General features: G+C 43.3%; 1 protein-coding gene across 1 annotated transcript in view; it reads left to right on the top strand.

Annotated features, from left to right (window-relative positions):
* The window catches only part of LOC118389962 (uncharacterized), a 143,549-nt gene that overhangs the window by 57,511 nt on the left and 67,552 nt on the right, over positions 1-18,486 (top strand). The window contains exons 3-4 of the mRNA XM_035780007.2: positions 15,606-15,713; positions 16,853-16,989. Of these exons, the coding sequence (XP_035635900.2) occupies positions 15,627-15,713; positions 16,853-16,989 (224 nt within the window). The 5' untranslated portion in view covers positions 15,606-15,626. The remainder of the gene's footprint in view (positions 1-15,605; positions 15,714-16,852; positions 16,990-18,486) is intronic.

The raw sequence follows: 18,486 nt of genomic DNA, 5'->3' as shown, positions 1-18,486 counted from the left end.
TAGTCCACATTTTGTTGTGTTACAGCCTGAATTCAAAATGGATTAAATACAGTGCCTTGCGAAAGTATTCGGCCCCCTTGAACTTTGCGACCTTTTGCCACATTTCAGGCTTCAAACATAAAGATATAAAACTGTATTTTTTTGTGAAGAATCAACAAGTGGGACACAATCATGAAGTGGAACGACATTTATTGGATATTTCAAACTTTTTTAACAAATCAAAAACTGAAAAATTGGGCGTGCAAAATTATTCAGCCCCTTTACTTTCAGTGCAGCAAACTCTCTCCAGAAGTTCAGTGAGGATCTCTGAATGATCCAATGTTGACCTAAATGACTAATGATGATAAATACAATCCACCTGTGTGTAATCAAGTCTCCGTATAAATGCACTCCAGTGTTAATCTGCAAAATTGTAATTATTCGCCGACCTCCTCATGCCTTTTGCACACAATGTATATAGACTCCCTTTTTTCTACTGTGTTATTGACTTGCTAATTGTTTACTCCATGTGTAACTCTGTGTTGTCTGTTCACACTGCTATGCTTTATCTTGGCCAGGTCGCAGTTGCAAATGAAACTTGTTCTCAACTAGCCTACCTGGTTAAATAAAGGTGAAATATATATATATATTTTTTTTAAATACACACGAGTGTAATGGAATGAATAAGAATATGTACATATAAATATATGGAAGAGCGATGGCCGAATGGCATAAGCAAGATGCAGTAGATGGTATAGAGTACAGTATATACATATGAGATGAGTAATGTAGGGTATGTAAACATTATATAAAGTGGTATTGTTTAAAGTGACTATTGATACATTTATTACATCCAATTTTTTATAATTAAAGTGGCTAGAGATTTGAGTCAGTATGTTGGCAGCAGCCACTCAATGTTATTGATGGCTGTTTAACAGTCTGATGGCCTTGAGAAAGAAGCTGTTTTTCAGTCTCTCGGTCCCAGCTTTGATGCGCCTGTACTGACCTCGCCTTATGGATGATAGCGGGGTGACCAGGCAGTGGCTCGGGTGGTTGTTGTCCTTGATGATATTTTTGGCCTTCCTGTGACATCGGGCGGTGTAGGTGTCCTGGAGGGCAGGTAGTTTGCCCCCGGTGATGCGTTGTGCAGACCTCACTACCCTCTGGAGTGCCTTACAGTTGTGGGCGGAGCAGTTGGCGTACCAGGTGGAGATACAGCCCGACAGGATGCTCTCGATTGTGCATCTGTAGAAGTTTGTGAGTGTTTTTGGTGACAAGCCAAATTTCTTCAGCCTCCTGAGGTTGAAGAGGCGCTGCTGCGCCTTCTTCACCACACTGTCTGTGTGGGTGGACCATTTCAGTTTGTCCATGATGTGTACGCCGAGGAACTTAAAACTTACTACCTTCTCCACTACTGTCCCGTTGATGTGGATATGGGGCTGCTCCCTCTGCTGTTTCCTGAAGTCCACATTCATCTCCTTTGTTTTGTTTACGTTGAGTGTAAGGTTATTTTCCTGACACCACACTCCGAGGGCCCTCACCTCCTCCCTGTAGGCTGTCTCGTCGTTGTTGGTAATCAAGCTGTAGTGTCGTCTGCAAACTTGATTATTGAGTTGGAGGCGTGCATGGCCACACAGTCATGGGTGAACAGGGAGTACAGGAGAGGGCTGAGAACGCACCCTTGTGGGGTCCCAGTGTTGAGGATCAGCGGGGTGGAGATGTTTTTTCCTACCTTCACCACCTGGGGGAGGCCTGTCAGAAAGTCCAGGACCCAGTTGCACAGGGCGGGGTTGCGACCCAGGCACGAGCTTAATGACGAGTTTGGAGGGTACTATGGTGTTAAATGCTGAGTTGTAGTCGATGAACAGCATTCTTACATAGGTATTCCTCTTGTCCAGGTGGGTTACGGCAGTGTGCAGTGTGATTGCGATTGCGTCATCTGTGGACCTAGCTCAGTTACCTTAGCTTTATTGAAAACAGGAACAATGGTGGCCCTCTTGAAGCATGTGGGAACAGCAGACTGGGATAGGTATTGTTTGAATACGTCCGTAAACACACCAGCCAGCTGGTCTGTGCATGCTCTGATGACGCGGCTAGGGATGCCGTCTGGGCCGGCAGCCTTGCGAGGGTTAACACGTTTAAATGTTTTATTCACGTTGGCTGCGGTGAAGGAGAGCCCGCTGGTTTTGGTGGCGGGCTGTGACAGTGGCACTGTATTGTCCTTAAAGCGAGCAAAGGAGTTGTTTAGTTTGTCTGGGAGGAAGACATCGGTTTCCGCGATGGGGCTGGTTTTATTTTTCTAGTGCGTGATTGACTGTAGACCCTGCCACATGCCTCTCGTGTCTGAGCCATTGAATTGTGACTCTACTTTGTGTCTATACTGACGCTTAGCTTGTTTGACTGCCTTGCGGAGGGAATAGCTACACTGTTTGTATTTGGTCATGTTTCCGGTCGCCTTGCCATGATTAAAAGCAGTGTTTCGCACTTTCAATTTTGCGCAAATGCTGCCATCAATCCACGGTTTCTGGTTGGGAAAGGTTTTAGTAGTCGCCGTGGGTACAACATCATCTTGCTAATAAACTCGCTCACCGAATCAGCGTATACATCAATTTTGTTGCCCAACGCTATCCGGAACATATCCCAGTCCACGTGATCGAATCAATCTTGAAGTGTGGAATCAGATTGGTCGGACCAGCGTTGAACAGACCTGAGCACGAGATTTTCCTGTTTTAGTTTCTGTCTTTCACATCCGGCACCGACAGAGATGGCCGCCACGCTTCGTTAGGAACCTTTAGTTTTTTATGTATTATTTCTTACACTGTTACCCCAGGAAATCTTAAGTCTTATTACATACAGCCGGGAGGAACTATTGGATATAAGAGCAACGTCTACTTACCAACATTACGACCAGGAATACAACTTTCCCGAAGCGGATCTTCTGTTTGGTCCACCATCCAGGACAATGGATCGGATCCCAGCAGACGTCCAAAAACAACGTCACCGCAGGGCGGTCTTCTGGTCAGGCTCCGGGCACATCGCCCACTGGGGGGGTGTATGCCTTATGATTAATGAGTCGTGCTGTGATCATAACAACATACAGGACCTCAAGTCCTTTTGATCACCTGACCTAGAATTCCTTACAATCAAATGCCGACCGCATTATCTACTAAGAGAATTCTCTTCAATTATAATCACAGCCGTATATATCAATCTCCATTGACAAACATTGGCAGTAGAATGGCCTTACTGGAGAGCTCAATGACTTTCAACGTGGCAGTTCGTCAAATTTCTGCCCTGCTACAGCAAATGTATTTATAAAGGCCTTTTACATCAGCCGATGTCCCAAAGAGCTATACAGAAACCCAGCCTAAAACCCCAAACAGCAAGCAATGCAGATGTAAAAGCACAGTGGCTACGAAAAACTCCCTAGGAAGGCAGAAACCTAGAAAGAAACCTAGAGAGGAACCAAGCTCTGAGGGGTGGCCAGTCCTCTTCTGGCTGTGACGGGTGGAGATTATAACAGTACATGGCCAAGAAGTTAAAACATTCATTGATGACCAGCAGGGTCAAGTAATAATAATCACAGTGGTTGTAGAGTGTGCAACAGGTCAGCACCCCAGGAGTGAATGTCAGTTGGCTTTTCATAGCCGATCATTCAGAGTTTGAGACAGCAGATGTGGGAGAGAGATCGAGTCAAGAACAGCAGGTCCGGGACAAGGTAGCACTTCGGGTGAACAGGTCAGGGTTCCATAGCCACAGGCAGAACAGTTGAAACTGGAGCAGCAGCACGACCAGGTGGACTGGGGACAGCAAGGAGTCATCAGGCCACGTATTCCTGAGGCATGGTCCTCGGGCTCATGTCCTCTGAGAGAAGAGAAAGAGAACGCGCGTGAGAGAGAGAGGGAGAAAGAAATAGAGAAAGTGAGAGAGAGAGAGAATTAGAGGGAGCATACTTAAATTCACACAGGACACCGTATAAGACTGGAGAAATACTCCAGATATAACAGTCTGACCCTAGCCCCCAACACAAACTATTGCAGCATAATTACTGGAGGCTGAGACAGGAGGGGTCGGGAGACACTGTGGCCCCGTCCGACTGTACCCCCGGACATGGGCCAACCAGGTAGGATATAACCCCACCCACTTGACCAAACACAGCCCCCACACCACTAGAGGGATATCTTCAACCACCAATTTACTACCCTGAGACAAGGCCGAGTGTAGCCCGCAAAGTTCTTCCCCACGGCACGAACCCGAGGGCGGTGCCAATCCGGACAGTAAGATCATGTCAGAGACTCAACCCACTCAAGTGACACATCCCTCCCAGGGATGGCATGGAAGAGGACCAGTATCCCAGTGACTCAGCCCCCATAATAGGGTTAGAGGCAGAGAATCCCAGTGGAGAGAGGGGAACCAGCCAGGCAGAGACAGCAAGGGTGGTTCATCGCTCCAGTGCCTTTCCATTCACCTTCACACCCCTGGGCCAGACTACACTCAATCATAGGACCTACTGAAGAGATGAGTCTTCAATAAAGACTTAAAGGTTGAGACTGAGTCTGCGTCTCTCACATGGATAGGCAGACCATTGCATAAAAATGAAACTCTATAAGAGAAAGCCCTGTTTCCAGCTGTTTGCTTAGAAATTCTAGGCACAATAACCAGGCCTGTGTCTTGTGACTGTAGCATATGTATAGGTATGTACAGCAGGACCAAATCGGAAAGATAGATAGGAGCAAGCCCATGTAATGCTTTGTAAGTTAGCAATAAAACCTTTAACTCAGCCCTAGCCTGAACAGGAGAGGCTAGCACCGGAGTAATATGATCAAATGTTTTGGTTCTAGTCAATATTCTTGCAGCCGTGTTTAGCACTAACTGAAGTTTATTTAGTGCTTTATCCGGGTAGCCGGAAAGTAGAGCATTGCAGTAGTCTAATCTAGAAGCGACAAAAGCATGGATACATTTTTGAACAGAAAGTTTCAGATTTTTGAAATGTTACATAGATGGAAAAAGCTGTCCTTGAAACAGTCTTGATATGTTCGTCAAAAGAGGGATCAGGGTCCAGAGTAACGCCCGAGGTCCTTTACAGTTTTATTTGAGATGACTGTACATCCATCAAGATTAATTGTCAGATCCAACAGAATATCTCTTTGTTTCTTGGGACCAAGAACTAGCATCTATGTTTTGTCCGAGTTTAAAAGTACAACATTTGCCGCCATCGACTTCCTAATGTCTGAAACACAGGCTTCCAGGGAGGGCAATTTTGGGGCTTCAACATATTTCCTCAAAATTCACAGCTGTGTATCATCCACATAGCAGTGAAAGTTAACATTATGTTTCTGAATGACATCACCAAGAGGTAAAATATATAGTGAAAACATTAGAGGCCCTAAAACGGAACCTTGAGGAACACCAACATTTACAGTTGATTTGTCAGAGGACAAACCATCAAAGTGATATCTTTCCGACAGATAAGATCTAATCCAGGCCAGAACCTGTCCGTGTAGACCATTTTGGGTTTACAATCTCTCCAAAAGAATGTGGTTATTGATGGTATCAAAAGCAGCACTAAGGTCTAGGAGCACGAGGACAGATGCAGAGCCTTGGTCTGACACCATTAAAAGGTCATTTACCACCTTCACGAGTGCAGTCTCAGTGCTATGATGGGGTCTAAAACCAGACTGAAGCGTTGTGTATACATTGTTAGTCTTCAGGAAGGCAGACAGCTTTTTCAATTTTTTTTGAGAGGAATGGGAGATTTGATATAGGCCGATAGTTTTTAAAATATTTTCTGGGTCAAGGTTTCGCTTTTTCAAGAGAGGCTTTATTACTGCCACTTTTAGTGAGTTTGGTACACACCCGGGGGATCTGGAGCCATTTATTATGTTCAACATAGGAGGGTCAAGCAGAGGAAGCAACACTTTCAGTAGTTTAGTTGGAATAGGGTCCAGTCTGCAGTTTGAAGGTTTACATGCCATGACAACTTTCATCAATGTGTCAAGAGATATAGTATTAAAAAACTTGAGTGTCTCCCTTGATTCTAGGTTCTGGCAGTGTTGCGCAGACTCAGGACAACTGAGCATTGACGAAATACGCAGATTTAAAGAGGATTTTATTTCTAATGATGATTTTCGTCAAAGATGTTCATGAATGTATTATTGCTGAAGTGAAAGCCATCTTCTCTTGGGGAATGCTACTTTTTAGTTAGCTTTGTGACAGTATCAAAATTAAATCTAGGATTTTTGTTATTCTCCTCAAATAAGTAGCATGATCGACCAGCAGTGAGGGCTCTTCGATACTGCACGGTACTGTCTTTCCAAACTAATCAGAAGACTTCCAGTTTGGTGTAGCGCCATTTCCGTTCCAATTTTCTGGAAGCTTGCTTCAGGGCTCGGGTATTTTCTGTATACCAGGGAGCTAGTTTCTTATGACAAATGTTTTTGTTTTTAGGGGTGCGACTGCATCTAGGGTATTACGCAAGGTTAAATTAAGTTCCTCAGTTAGGTGGTTAACCGATTGTTGTACTCTGACGTCCTTGGGTAGGCAGAGGGAGTCTGGAAGGGCATCTAGGAATCTTTGGGTTGTCTGAGAATTTATAGCACGGCTTTTGATAATCCTTGGTTGACTGCAATTAGAAGGCATAATGTTAATGCTACTACTTATCTTCGGCTGGTGAAGGTCCTGTAAAACCATGTCCAGATAAAACGTCTGGGGTGAAAAAGTTTAATGAAAAAAGTCGAGTGAGGGGGGAAAAAACAAAAAAATATACATAAAATGTTAATTAAAAAGTAAAAACCGTAATGTTGGCAGGTAGCAATGTAACAATAGCAACAAAACGCACAGCAGTACGTAAACAAGTCCACAACATGTGACAGGAAATGACTTCAGCACTCAATGATGCAAAACATCAAAAAATAAGTGCTGTTTTTGTGAAGTGGAAACTACAAGCAGCAACAACAGCTCAGCTGCGAAGTGGTAGGCCACACAAGCGAGCAGAACAGGATCACCGAGTGCTGAAGCGCGTATCGCGTAAAATTGTCTGTTCTTGTCACAAGTGTAGAGAGAAGGAGGCAGTCGCAGATTTAGAACTACTGAATTTCTAAACCTCTCTAGGGTATGTGGGACGCTACGTCCCACCTCGTCAACAGCCAGTGAAACTGCAGGCCATTTTTCGGGCCAAAGAGAGGAGTCACAAAAAGCAGAAATATAGATAAAATTAATCACTAACCTTTGATGATCTTCATCAAATGACACTCATAGGACTTCATGTTACACAATACATGTATGTTTTGTTCGGTAAAGTTAATATTTATATCCAAAAATCTGAGTTTACATTGGTGATTTTGCAGAGAGCCACGTCAATTTACAGAAATACTCATAATAAACATTGCTAAAAGATACAACTGTTATGCATGGGATTTTAGATCCACTTCTCCTTAATGCAACCGCTGTGTCAGATTTCAAAAAAATATTTCGGAAAAAGCACAACATGCAATAATCTGAGTACAGCGCCCAGACACAACAACAAGCCATGCAGATATCCGCCATGTTGTGGAGGTAACAGAAGTCAGAAATAGCATTATAAATATTCACTTACCTTTGATGATTTATCAGAATGCACTCCCAGGAATCCCAGTTCCACAATAAATGTTTGTTTTGTTCGATAATGTCCATCATTTATGTCCAAATACCTTGTTCGCTTGTTCAGTACACAATCTAAACTCACGACACGCGATCACTAGGAGCAGACGAAAAGTCAAAAAGTTTGTTACAGTCCGTAGAAACATGTCAAACGATGTATAGAATCAATCTTTAGGATGTTTTTAACATAAATCTTCAATAATGTTCCAACCGGAGAATTCCTTTGTCTGTAGAAATGCAATGGAAAAGAGCTAATATCACGTGAACGCGCAAGACTGAGCTCGTGGCTCTCTGGCAGACCTCTGACTCATTCACCTCTCATTCGCCCCCACCTCACAGTAGAAGCATCAAACAAGGTTCTAAAGACTGTTGACATCTAGTGGAAGCCTTAGGAAGTGCAATATTACCCCATAGACACTGTGTATTCGACAGGCCAAGAGTTGAAAAACTACAAACCTCAGATTTCCCACTTCCTGGTTGTTTTTTTCTCAGGTTTTTGCCTGCCATATGAGATCTGTTATACTCACAGACATCATTCCAACAGTTTTAGGAACTTCAGAGTGTATTCTATCCAAATCGAGTAATTATATGCATATTCTAGCTTTTATGGCTGAGTAGCAGGCAGTTTAATTTGAGCACGCTTTTCATCTAGAATTCCCACCGTAGCACCGTATATAGCACCGCATATAAAAGCGGGATGAAACCCAATGTCACGAATCCCGTTTCCTGAGTCTGTTTTTTGCCTGTGTTCTGTCCTGGAGTGTTTTTTCCGGCGTCCTGGAACGCACCCTGTCTGGTTGCCGGGCAATGTAGCCAGTTGGGAGTTCTGATTACCCGCACCTGTATCCCATCAGCTATCTGCACACCTGGTCCTGATCATCATCTCTCCTCTTCATAAGCCCGGACCTGACAACCATTCCCTGCCGGATCGTTAGCCATGAACATTACTCACCCGGATCATTTACCCCATTCCCGCCTGGTCGTCGGAGGATTCCGCTACCCCATTGGATCCACCTATTTACTCCCATCAACTCACCACCGCTGCCCCCTACGCCACCTGGATATATCTACCCATTCACATTCACTTGTAAATAAATACTCACCTTCTTCCTACTCTCCTTGTCCTGGTCTGCTTCTGGGTTCGATTTTGAAAGAACGTGACACCCAAAGCGTAAAATAATAAAGTTCTCAAGAAATAGCAGGAGAGATTCCTCCCAGGAAAACAAGCAACATCTACAATGACAGACAAATACATACAGTATGACAGAGGGAGTATATATACAGTGATAAAGTGGGGATTGGAACTAGGGCGCCGCCGATGGGCGTAATCCTTGGGCCAGCGCCTACTGGACTTAGACCTCCATGGCTTCAGTCTCTGCATGTGAGAGAGGGTAGATGTGCCTCCGTGGGAGGGTAGAACCAGGCAGTAGGTCAATAGTGCAGTCCCATGGGTGATAAGGGGGCAGTTACGTGGCACGAGTCTTTGAAAAATCCACCTGTAGCTCCCGGTATTCCTCCGGGATAGGGACGTGGGTGGCCTGGTCCAGACTTTCCACAGAGGTGGCACAGAGACACAGAGAGACACCTTCCCTGACACTGATAAGACCACTGACCGGTCTAGGAAATTGCCTGCAGAACCTGAGTCCCCTAGGGCAGGACTCAGTGGGGGGCCAGGATAGTCCGGCAAGGTGACAGGAAGGAGGACGGGCTGGGTGGACAGAGAGGAGCAAGGCACCTCCACGCCTACCTGGGAAGGTGCAGGAGCAGTGCTCGGCCTGTAGCTTCCTCGCCTGGTTCTCCTTCTGGGACCGGTGTTCCAGGGGTGGTCCGACTCCCTGCAGCAGGACTCTGTTGACAGCAGTGTATACGTTCCTCTGGGGGACGGTACGTCGTGCCCACCTCCATGGCATCTGTCTTGCTGGAGGTTCCAGAACTTCTGAATTTATTAAAGCACCATATATAAAAGCATGACCAAACCCAAAGTGCAAAATAATAAAGTACTCAGGAAATAGTAGGAGAGATTCCTCTCAGGAAAACACACAACATCTACAATGACCGACAAAGACAAATGACAGAGGGAGTATATATACAGTGATAGAGTGGGGATTGGAACCAGATGTGTGTAATGGTGACGAGACAAGTCCGAGGTTGGTGAGTGAAGGGCATTTTCCAGCAGCAGGTTTGGCAGCAGCTAGAAGGCCGGCGACGCCGAATACCTGAGCTGGACAGGAGGCTGCTGTGACAGTCCTCGGTTGCAACATACCACCGAGTTCCAAACTGCCTCAGGCAGCAACGTCAGCACAATAACTGTTCGTTGGGAGCTTCATGAAATGGCTTTCCATGGCCGAGCCGCCGCACCCAAGCCTAAGATAACCGTGTGCAATGCCCAGCGCCGGCTGGAGTTGTGTAAAACTTGCCGCCATTGGACTCTGGAGCAGAGGAAGCACGTTCTCTGGAGAAGAGATCATGCTTCCAACGGACAAATGCCAGGAGAACGCTATCTGCCTCAATGCATAGTGCCAACTGTAATGTTCTGCCGATTCTGTTGAAAAATATTTCTGAAACAGAATAAAACGGAACAACATGGGGATAAACATCCCTGAATTTGTCCAATAGAATCTCTCGTTTACAACTGTTGCAAACAGGATGCATGTTTTGGAATATTTTTATTCATTAAAGGATTCCTTTTTTTCAGTCTGTCAATTAGGTTAGTATTGTGGAGTAACTACAATGTTGTTGATCCATCATCAGTTTTCTCCTATCACAGCCATTAAACTCTGTAACTGCTTTAAAGTCACCATTTGGCCTCATGGTGAAATCCCTGAGCGATTTCCTTCTTATTCGGCAACTGAGTTAGGAAAGACGCCTGTATCTTTGTGGTGAATGTGTGTATTGATACACCATCGGAAGTGTAATTAATAACTTCACCATGCTTGTCTACCAATAGGTGTCCTTCTTTGCGAGGCATTGGAAAAACTCCCTGGTCTTTGTGGCTGAATCTGTGTATGAAATTCGCTGCTTGACTGATGGACCTTCATTCTATGTGTGGGGTACAGAGACAAGGCAGTCATTTAAAAATGACGTGAAACACTATTATTGCACACAAGTGAGTCCATGCAACTTGTTGTTGTGACTTGTTGAGAAAATTTTTACTCCTGAAATTTATTTAGGCTTTCCATAACAAAGGGATTACAGTAAATACTTATTGACTGAAGAAATGTCAGCTTTTTCATTGTTAATGAATTAGTAAAAACGTCTAAAAACATTATTCCACTTCGACTTTATGGTGTGTAGTCCAGTGATAAACAAATCTCAATTTAATCAATTTTAAATTCAGGCTGTAACACAACACAATGTGGAAAAAGTCAAGGGGTGTGAATACTTACTGAAGGCTCTGTAGGTCTGTGTGTATTTGCCTGTACATCAATGTGGTTGTGTTAGAAACGCAGTTAGGTAGCCTACTGCATTTCTTCGAGGGATGGGAGACTTGAGAGGCCACCTAAAATACTGTGCAATAATTGGAATTGCTTTATCTTTTAGACTCATCGGTTAATTTGCAATTTTCCATTTAATTACTAACTCGCTCTCTGCATTTGCAATTAAAATGAGCACTGATAACAGAGAAGATGCCTTTTAGCTGATTCCACTTGGAATGAAAACACAAGCCAGGAATAGCAATCAGTATAGAAATCACAGTCACACTAACACACACAACATCCTCAATTTGTATGATTTGGAACAGAGCTCGTCAGATGTAATAAAAAATGTGAGCCAGGATCCTTTCCAAAGCTGTGTTGAGTGGAGGGCTGAGTTGAGGGGGTGTTATGTTTTTGGCCTCCCTGGCACTTTTCCACTGATGTTGGTGTCAGGCCCAGGTCCTAGGATAGGATGGGATGAGCTCACTGGTGTAGCACGCCTGTCCTCTGTGTCATCCTGTCTGTGTCAGAGTTGAGCAGCCGTTCGCATCACTTCCTGTCCCTTCTGTCTGTCTGGATCTGTGTGCTGTCTTTATTTTTATTTATTTCACCTTTATTTAACCAGGTAGGCTAGTTGAGAACAAGTTCTCATTTGCAACTGCGACCTGGCCAAGATAAAGCATAGCAGTGTGAACAGACAACACAGAGTTACACATGGAGTAAACAATTAGCAAGTCAATAACACAGTAGAAAAAATGGGCAGTCTATATACAATGTGTGCAAAAGGCATGAGGAGGTAGGCGAATAATACAATTTTGCAGATTAACACTGGAGTGATAAATGATCAGATGGTCATGTACAGGTAGAGATATTGGTGTGCAAAAGAGCAGAAAAGTAAATAAATAAAAACAGTCTTGTGCACTTGTGACCCCTCAAACTCGAAGACACTGTTTCTATTCAGAGTAGAGCAGGCACATTATTTATGCTAAATGGTGACTGGGTATGCTATACAGCTGTTTTTAAAGAACATTTTATAATGTCTCAGTTATTTGCATGGACGTATCGGAATATGTGCCCTGCTTTTAGTCTTTTCTGCCTGTAAAATACAGTTGAAATGGTGCAGTCCAAAGCAACTCTCTGCCTTGATTTGGTATGACTCACAATGTCAATATGACTTAACTTCTGGGCACCTCTGATTGTTAACAATTACCATACAAGTTCAGCCTTCTTAGTAAGGATGACAAATATAATCTATTCCACAGTACCGCTCCCAATCTTTCTGTAAACACACAAGCAATTACTGTGATTCATACCATAGCATCCCGAGGGACCTTCATGCTCATGACTAGACATGCTGATTCACTGATGTTGTGCTTTGCATGGGAAAAGTGTGTGTGTGTGTGTGTGAGTATGTTTTTTGTGTGTGTATGTGTGTGTCTGTGCATGCATGTGTGTGTCTGTGTGTGTTCAAAAGATGGAGTGTTGTAGAGGAGGGCGGCTTTCAAGAGGTCAAGCCAAGTGTGTCAGGTCTGCGTGTGTTGAACAGGGGTGTGTGGGGGGTGAGGAGTTGGTTAGGTCTGAATGTGCTGATCACAGGTGTGTGGGGGGTGAGGAGCATACAGCATTGTCAGCAAGAGGGGATAGACACTCTGTATGTGTGTGCATGTGTGTGTGTGTACATGCGTGCGTGGATGAATATGCGTGTATCCGGTGTGAAATGGCTAACTAGTTAGCTATGCATGCTAGTAGCATTTCAATCGGTGACATCACGTGCGCTGAGATATATTTAATCAATTTTGAATTCAGGCTGTAACATAACAACATGTGGAATAAGTCAAGGGTTATGAATACTTTCTGAAGGCACTGTACATGCAAAGACAGACAGGTCACTGTGGGTATTGGTGTATACTGTATACACAGACAGACAGGTCAACATTTGTATTGGTGTATATACAGTACACAGAAAGACAGGTCAACATGTGTATACTGTATACACAGACAGACAGGTCAACATGTGTATTGGTGTATACCGTATACACAAACAGACAGGTCAACATTTGTATTGGTGTATATGCACAGAAAGACATGTGTATTGGTCTACAAAGAGAAACCACCATCTGGTACCACACTCGACAATACTAGAGATCAAGCTCAAATTAAACTGTATTCAAAATGCAACCTCTTACGGATCTCTACAGATAGGTGTCCCTTCCACGGGACGGTTGAGCTAATTTGCGCTAATGCGATGAGCATGAGGTTGTAAGTAAACCCCAAATATGGCATGCAGAGCAGAATTAGGCCGAAAGCCACTAATGATCAGAATCCAGAAAATAGCTGTTAAATTCTACAATCACCTAAAAAGAAGCGATTTCCAAACCTTCCATAACAAAGCTATCACCTATAGAGAGATGAACCTGGAGAAGAGTCCCATAAGCAAGCTGGTCCTGAGGCTCTGTTCACAAACACAAAAGACCCCACAGAATCCCAGGATAGCAACACAATTAGACTCAACCAAATCATGAGAAAACAAGAAGATAATTACTTGACACATTGGAAATAATTAAGAAAAGCTAACTAGAATGGTATTTGGTCATAAACAGAGAGTACACAGTGGCAGAATACCTGACCACTGTGACTGACCCAAAATTAAGGAAAGCTTTGATTATGTACAGACTCAGTGAGCATAGCCTTGTCATTGAGAGAGGCCGCCATAGACAGACCTGGTTCTCAAGAGAAGACAGGCTATGTGCACACTACCTACAAAATTAGGTGGAAACTGAGCTGCACTTCCTAACCTCCTGCCAAATGTATAACCATATTAGAAACACACGTTTTCATCAGATTACACAGACCCACAAAGAACTCATACAGTATCTTTTGGGTGGAATACCACAGTAGCAAATTTGTGACCTGTTGCCACAAGAAAAGGGCAACCAGTGAAGAACAAAACAATTGTAAATAAAACCCATATTTATGTTTATTTATTTTCCTTTTTATACTTGAACTATTTTAACATCGTTATAACACTGTATACAGCCATAATATGACATTTGGAATGTCTCTATTCCTTTGGAACTTTTGTGAGTGTAAAGTTTACGGTTCATATTTTTTTTCCTCACTTTGTTTATTATCTATTTCACTTGTAAACATATATTTCCTATGACAATAAAGCCCTTGGAATTGAGAGAGAGACAGAGAATGTAGGAGTGACAGACGGAAAACACAGGGAGGAGAAAAATAACAGATAGTTCAGTATTCTTCCCCTCTCCCATGACTTAATCATAGCAGCACCTGGTGGCTGCCTTGCACAGTAATAAACCAGACAACTGCTGCTCAGTCATTCTCAACACCAGATACATTTTACATACTGTACAGCAAGTTAATCATTTTGTGGATTTAGTGAAAGGGAGTTCTGCTTACCTTTGTCAAAATGTGGCAATTGCTGCATAAGCATATTTATTCAAGTCATTAAATGCTTATAAATGTTTTTAATAAAATGTGTTATCACCCTGTTAAATCCAAACAACCAAGTATTTTATTAATGTACATTGAAATGCACCAAGCAAGGTATTGAGAGTAGCAAGGAAAAACACCAACTAAAGCTGATTAGGAGGATAAGTAAATACACGGGCCTATTCATAAAGATTCCCAGAGGGGTGTTGATCTAGTCTTAGGGCTCGATTCAATCCGTATAATGGATGTTCAGTGCTTTAGAGTAATTGATATTTAAAGGTAATTTCGTAATTGAACCGACATATACAGGGTTTACCGTGAAATGTGGAGACTGCATTCATCACCTTTAAATTTCAAACACGCTATAGCGCTGAACTTCTGCGATATGGATTGAAACAAGCTCTTCTTCATTATGGTCTATTGTAAAAAACATAACTGTAGATAAGCTCTACTACTCTGAGACACTTTATGAATACGGGCTCTGACCCTGGACCAGCAGTTAGAGGCCACTTCTATCACAACACAACACCTGATGTTTATATACAGTATAATCCGTGTTGGGGAAGCTCATCTGAAAAGATTATCAAGCTACCAATGACTTTACACTGTAAGAAGGTACACTAAAGCTAACCTTAAGAAAAATATAGTTTACATAACTAAAGTTATTTTCAAAAAGTAGTTCACATCCACACTACTTTGTGAAAAATGATCATATGTAAATCTGAAATGTCAATGACTACAAATTGCAAGAACATATAACTTTGGGGTTAACATTATGTGTAATTTAGCCTATTAAACAAAAACAACGACAGTATTTTTCAAGTAAAAAATAGGCAGGTCTGATGCTGAAAAATAAAGTAAATGATTGCCTACTTCACCCATATCTTCTTCTGTTTTTGCAAAAAGAGTTGTGTGTAGTTCCAGTAGTTAGCTACACAGCTACATGGTAAAAAAGTAATTAACTACTGAAAACACAACCTAGTTTAGACTTTAGTTCAACTACCACCAAGCTACTGCAAAATGTAGTAAACTTACTAGTTGAACTACATGTAGTTCACTACTCTACAAAAATGCATGTAATGTACTCCTAACACCATGTGTGTTTGTATCCCCCTGCAGGTCTCCATGTGAAGCTGTCCCATGATGCAACATGTGTCCCCAGCACCAGCACTGACAATGATGGCCACCCAGAGCGTTCCTCCACCATCGTACCAGGAGAGCCAACAGGTCAGTACACCACTAGTGGTCAGCTCAGGGTTGGGGTCCAAGACAGTTTTTTATTTCAGTCAATCGAGGAAATGTATTGAAAATCAGTTCATCAATTGAAAAATCCTGAGTCTCTTATTTGTCTTTAGTCAAGTGCACTTCCAAATAAACATTGTTATAAGAGTTTGAAGTAGAGGCTAGCCCAAACTGTATATCTAGGACACATGCTGCCGATAGCACCTTAATTGGGGGGATGGGCTCAAAGTACAGTAATGGCTAGAACAGAATAAATGGAATGGTATCGAACACATCAAACACGTGTTTGATACCATTCCATTCACACCATTCCGTCCATTATTATCAGCCGTCCTTCCATCAGCAGCCTCCTGTGATCTAGGACTTACCCTACCTCAATCTCAACCACCGTCATGAGGAGACAACATGACCTTAGACAAACAGTTCAACCTCAACCTCATCCTAGCTATCCTAGAGAAGGAAGTAGAGCAGGTTTGCCAGAGCACCTTTACCACTCCCCTCCTTGTCTCCTCTCTACCACTTTTTCCTTTCACCCGGAGGATTAGTGCCAGGGGAGATCTCCCGAGTCTCAGTCAGCGCTGGCAACAAAATGCAAATGAGAGCTACTTAAGTGTGAAGAAGCTAATTTATTTCCCATTTGGAGCTGGGATTAAGACTTGAAGCTTCCTCCCCAAACCAACACAGAGGGGGGTGGGGTACGGAGGGATTTGGCGGGGGGACGAGGGGCCTAATTTCCTTCTCTCCAAAGGCTGAGAGGAGAGAGAGGATGAAGGGGGAGAATGAGAAAGAGAGAGAGGTGGGGGTAGGCGACCAACACAATTGAAGAGAGGCATTGTACACATCCAGACTGTCACATAATATAATAATAATAATAATCACAGTAACGCACTCATCTTTTATAGGCCTTGTAGAAAGATCAAGCCAGTTGTCTATCCACTCTCATGTAGTTCACAGAATCTGATAAGGTGTGCGTCTGCACGATAGAGATAAGATAGTGGAACACAAACCCAGTCTTCTAAGTCAAAAGCCCATTCAAAAGAGGGCTTATTCACATACAGATCTGGGACCAGGGCTACCAGTCTATGTATTGTAGTTCACTGTGGTTCTGTTTGCTGTGCCCTCAGATGACAGGCACCACCCAACAGAACACCAAGGCCCAGCAGGTCCACATCACAGCATCCTCGGCGGCTGGGAACACCCCCGTCAGTGTGACCCTTGACCCTCAGGCCCAGCTGGAGTCAGACAAGCGGGCCGTGTACAGGTAAGATGTGGTCTCAAAAAATACATTTACAAAGCAAAGCTCTTTGTGCCATACTGTAAATTCTCTCTGTTAATTCAACAAACTTCTCCAAAAAGTGGTAAGGCAAAACTCCTTTGAACTAACCTTGAGAAGAATCAGGCATTGAAGGGAACACCTGTCCTCTTCTGTTTGATTGGTTTGACACACACACATACAAGCACGCAAACACAAACACGCACTGCCAATGCTACGTAACAACAGTTGGTTTTCTCTATTTTCAAGCACTTTATTTGTGTAACTTCTGAATGGAATGCCCTTTAAAAATGCAGTATTGCAATTAAGAAGTCCTTGTAAGCAGAGGTGTCAGGCACACATTATTTTGGTGGTTGGAGAATTTTTGCATTTTCAAACACCTGAAACAGCTTTTCTCCTGCAATCTAGAGCTATAATTATTATGCCTAATTCTATGTCAAAAATATGTCTATTTGTCTGCATATGTTATCCAAGCATACCTTGTTACATGTTTAATTGTCATTTTAATTAGGGTGCAATTCTGACTGTTGTAAATCACACAATCACGCCCTTGGTTCTCCCCAGACCTGACTGCCCTTAACCAACACAAAAACATCCTATGGCGTTCTGCATTAGCATCGAACAGCCCCCGTGATATGCAGCTTTTCAGGGTAGCTAGAAACCATTATACACAGGCAGTTAGAAAGCCAAGGCTAGCTTTTTCAAGCAGAAATTTGCTTCCTGCAACACTAACTCAAAAAGGTTCTGGGACACTGTAAAGTCCATGGAGAATAAGAACACCTCCTCCCAGTTGCCCACTGCACTGAAGATAGGAAACACTGTCACCACTGATAAATCCACTATAATTGAGAATTTCAATAAGCATTTTTTTACGGGTGGCCATGCTTTCCACCTACCCCAGTCAACAGCACTGCACCCCCCAAAGCAACTCGCCCAAGCCTTCCCCATTTCTCCTTCTCCCAAATCCAGTCAGCTGATGTTCTGAAAGAGCTGCAAAATCTGGACCCCTACACATCAGGCAGGCTAGACAATCTGGACCCTTTCTTTCTAAAATTATCTGCCGAAATTGTTGCCACCCCTATTACTAGCCTGTTCAACCTCTCTTTCGTGTCGTCTGAGATTCCCAAAGATTGGAAAGCAGCTGCGGTCATCCCCCTCTTCAAAGGGGGGGACACTCTTGACCCAAACTACTACAGACCTATATCTATCCTACTCTGCCTTTCTAAGGTCTTCGAAAGCCAAGTCAACAAAAAGATTACCGACCATTTCGAATCTCACTATACCTTCTCTGCTATGCAATCTGGTTTCAGAGTTGGTCATGGGTGCACCTCAGCCACGCTCAAGGTCCTAAACGATATCTTAACCACCATCGATAAGAAACATTACTGTGCAGCTGTATTCATTGATTTGGCCAAGGCTTTCGACTCTGTCAATCACCACATCCTCATCGGCAGACTCGACAGCCTTGTTTTCTCAAATGATTGT

This window comes from Oncorhynchus keta, chromosome 11, assembly GCF_023373465.1.
Source record: "Oncorhynchus keta strain PuntledgeMale-10-30-2019 chromosome 11, Oket_V2, whole genome shotgun sequence".
NCBI lineage: Eukaryota > Metazoa > Chordata > Actinopteri > Salmoniformes > Salmonidae > Oncorhynchus > Oncorhynchus keta.
Note: the sequence above shows the minus strand (reverse complement) of the source record. Positions and strands in the feature narration are given on the sequence as shown.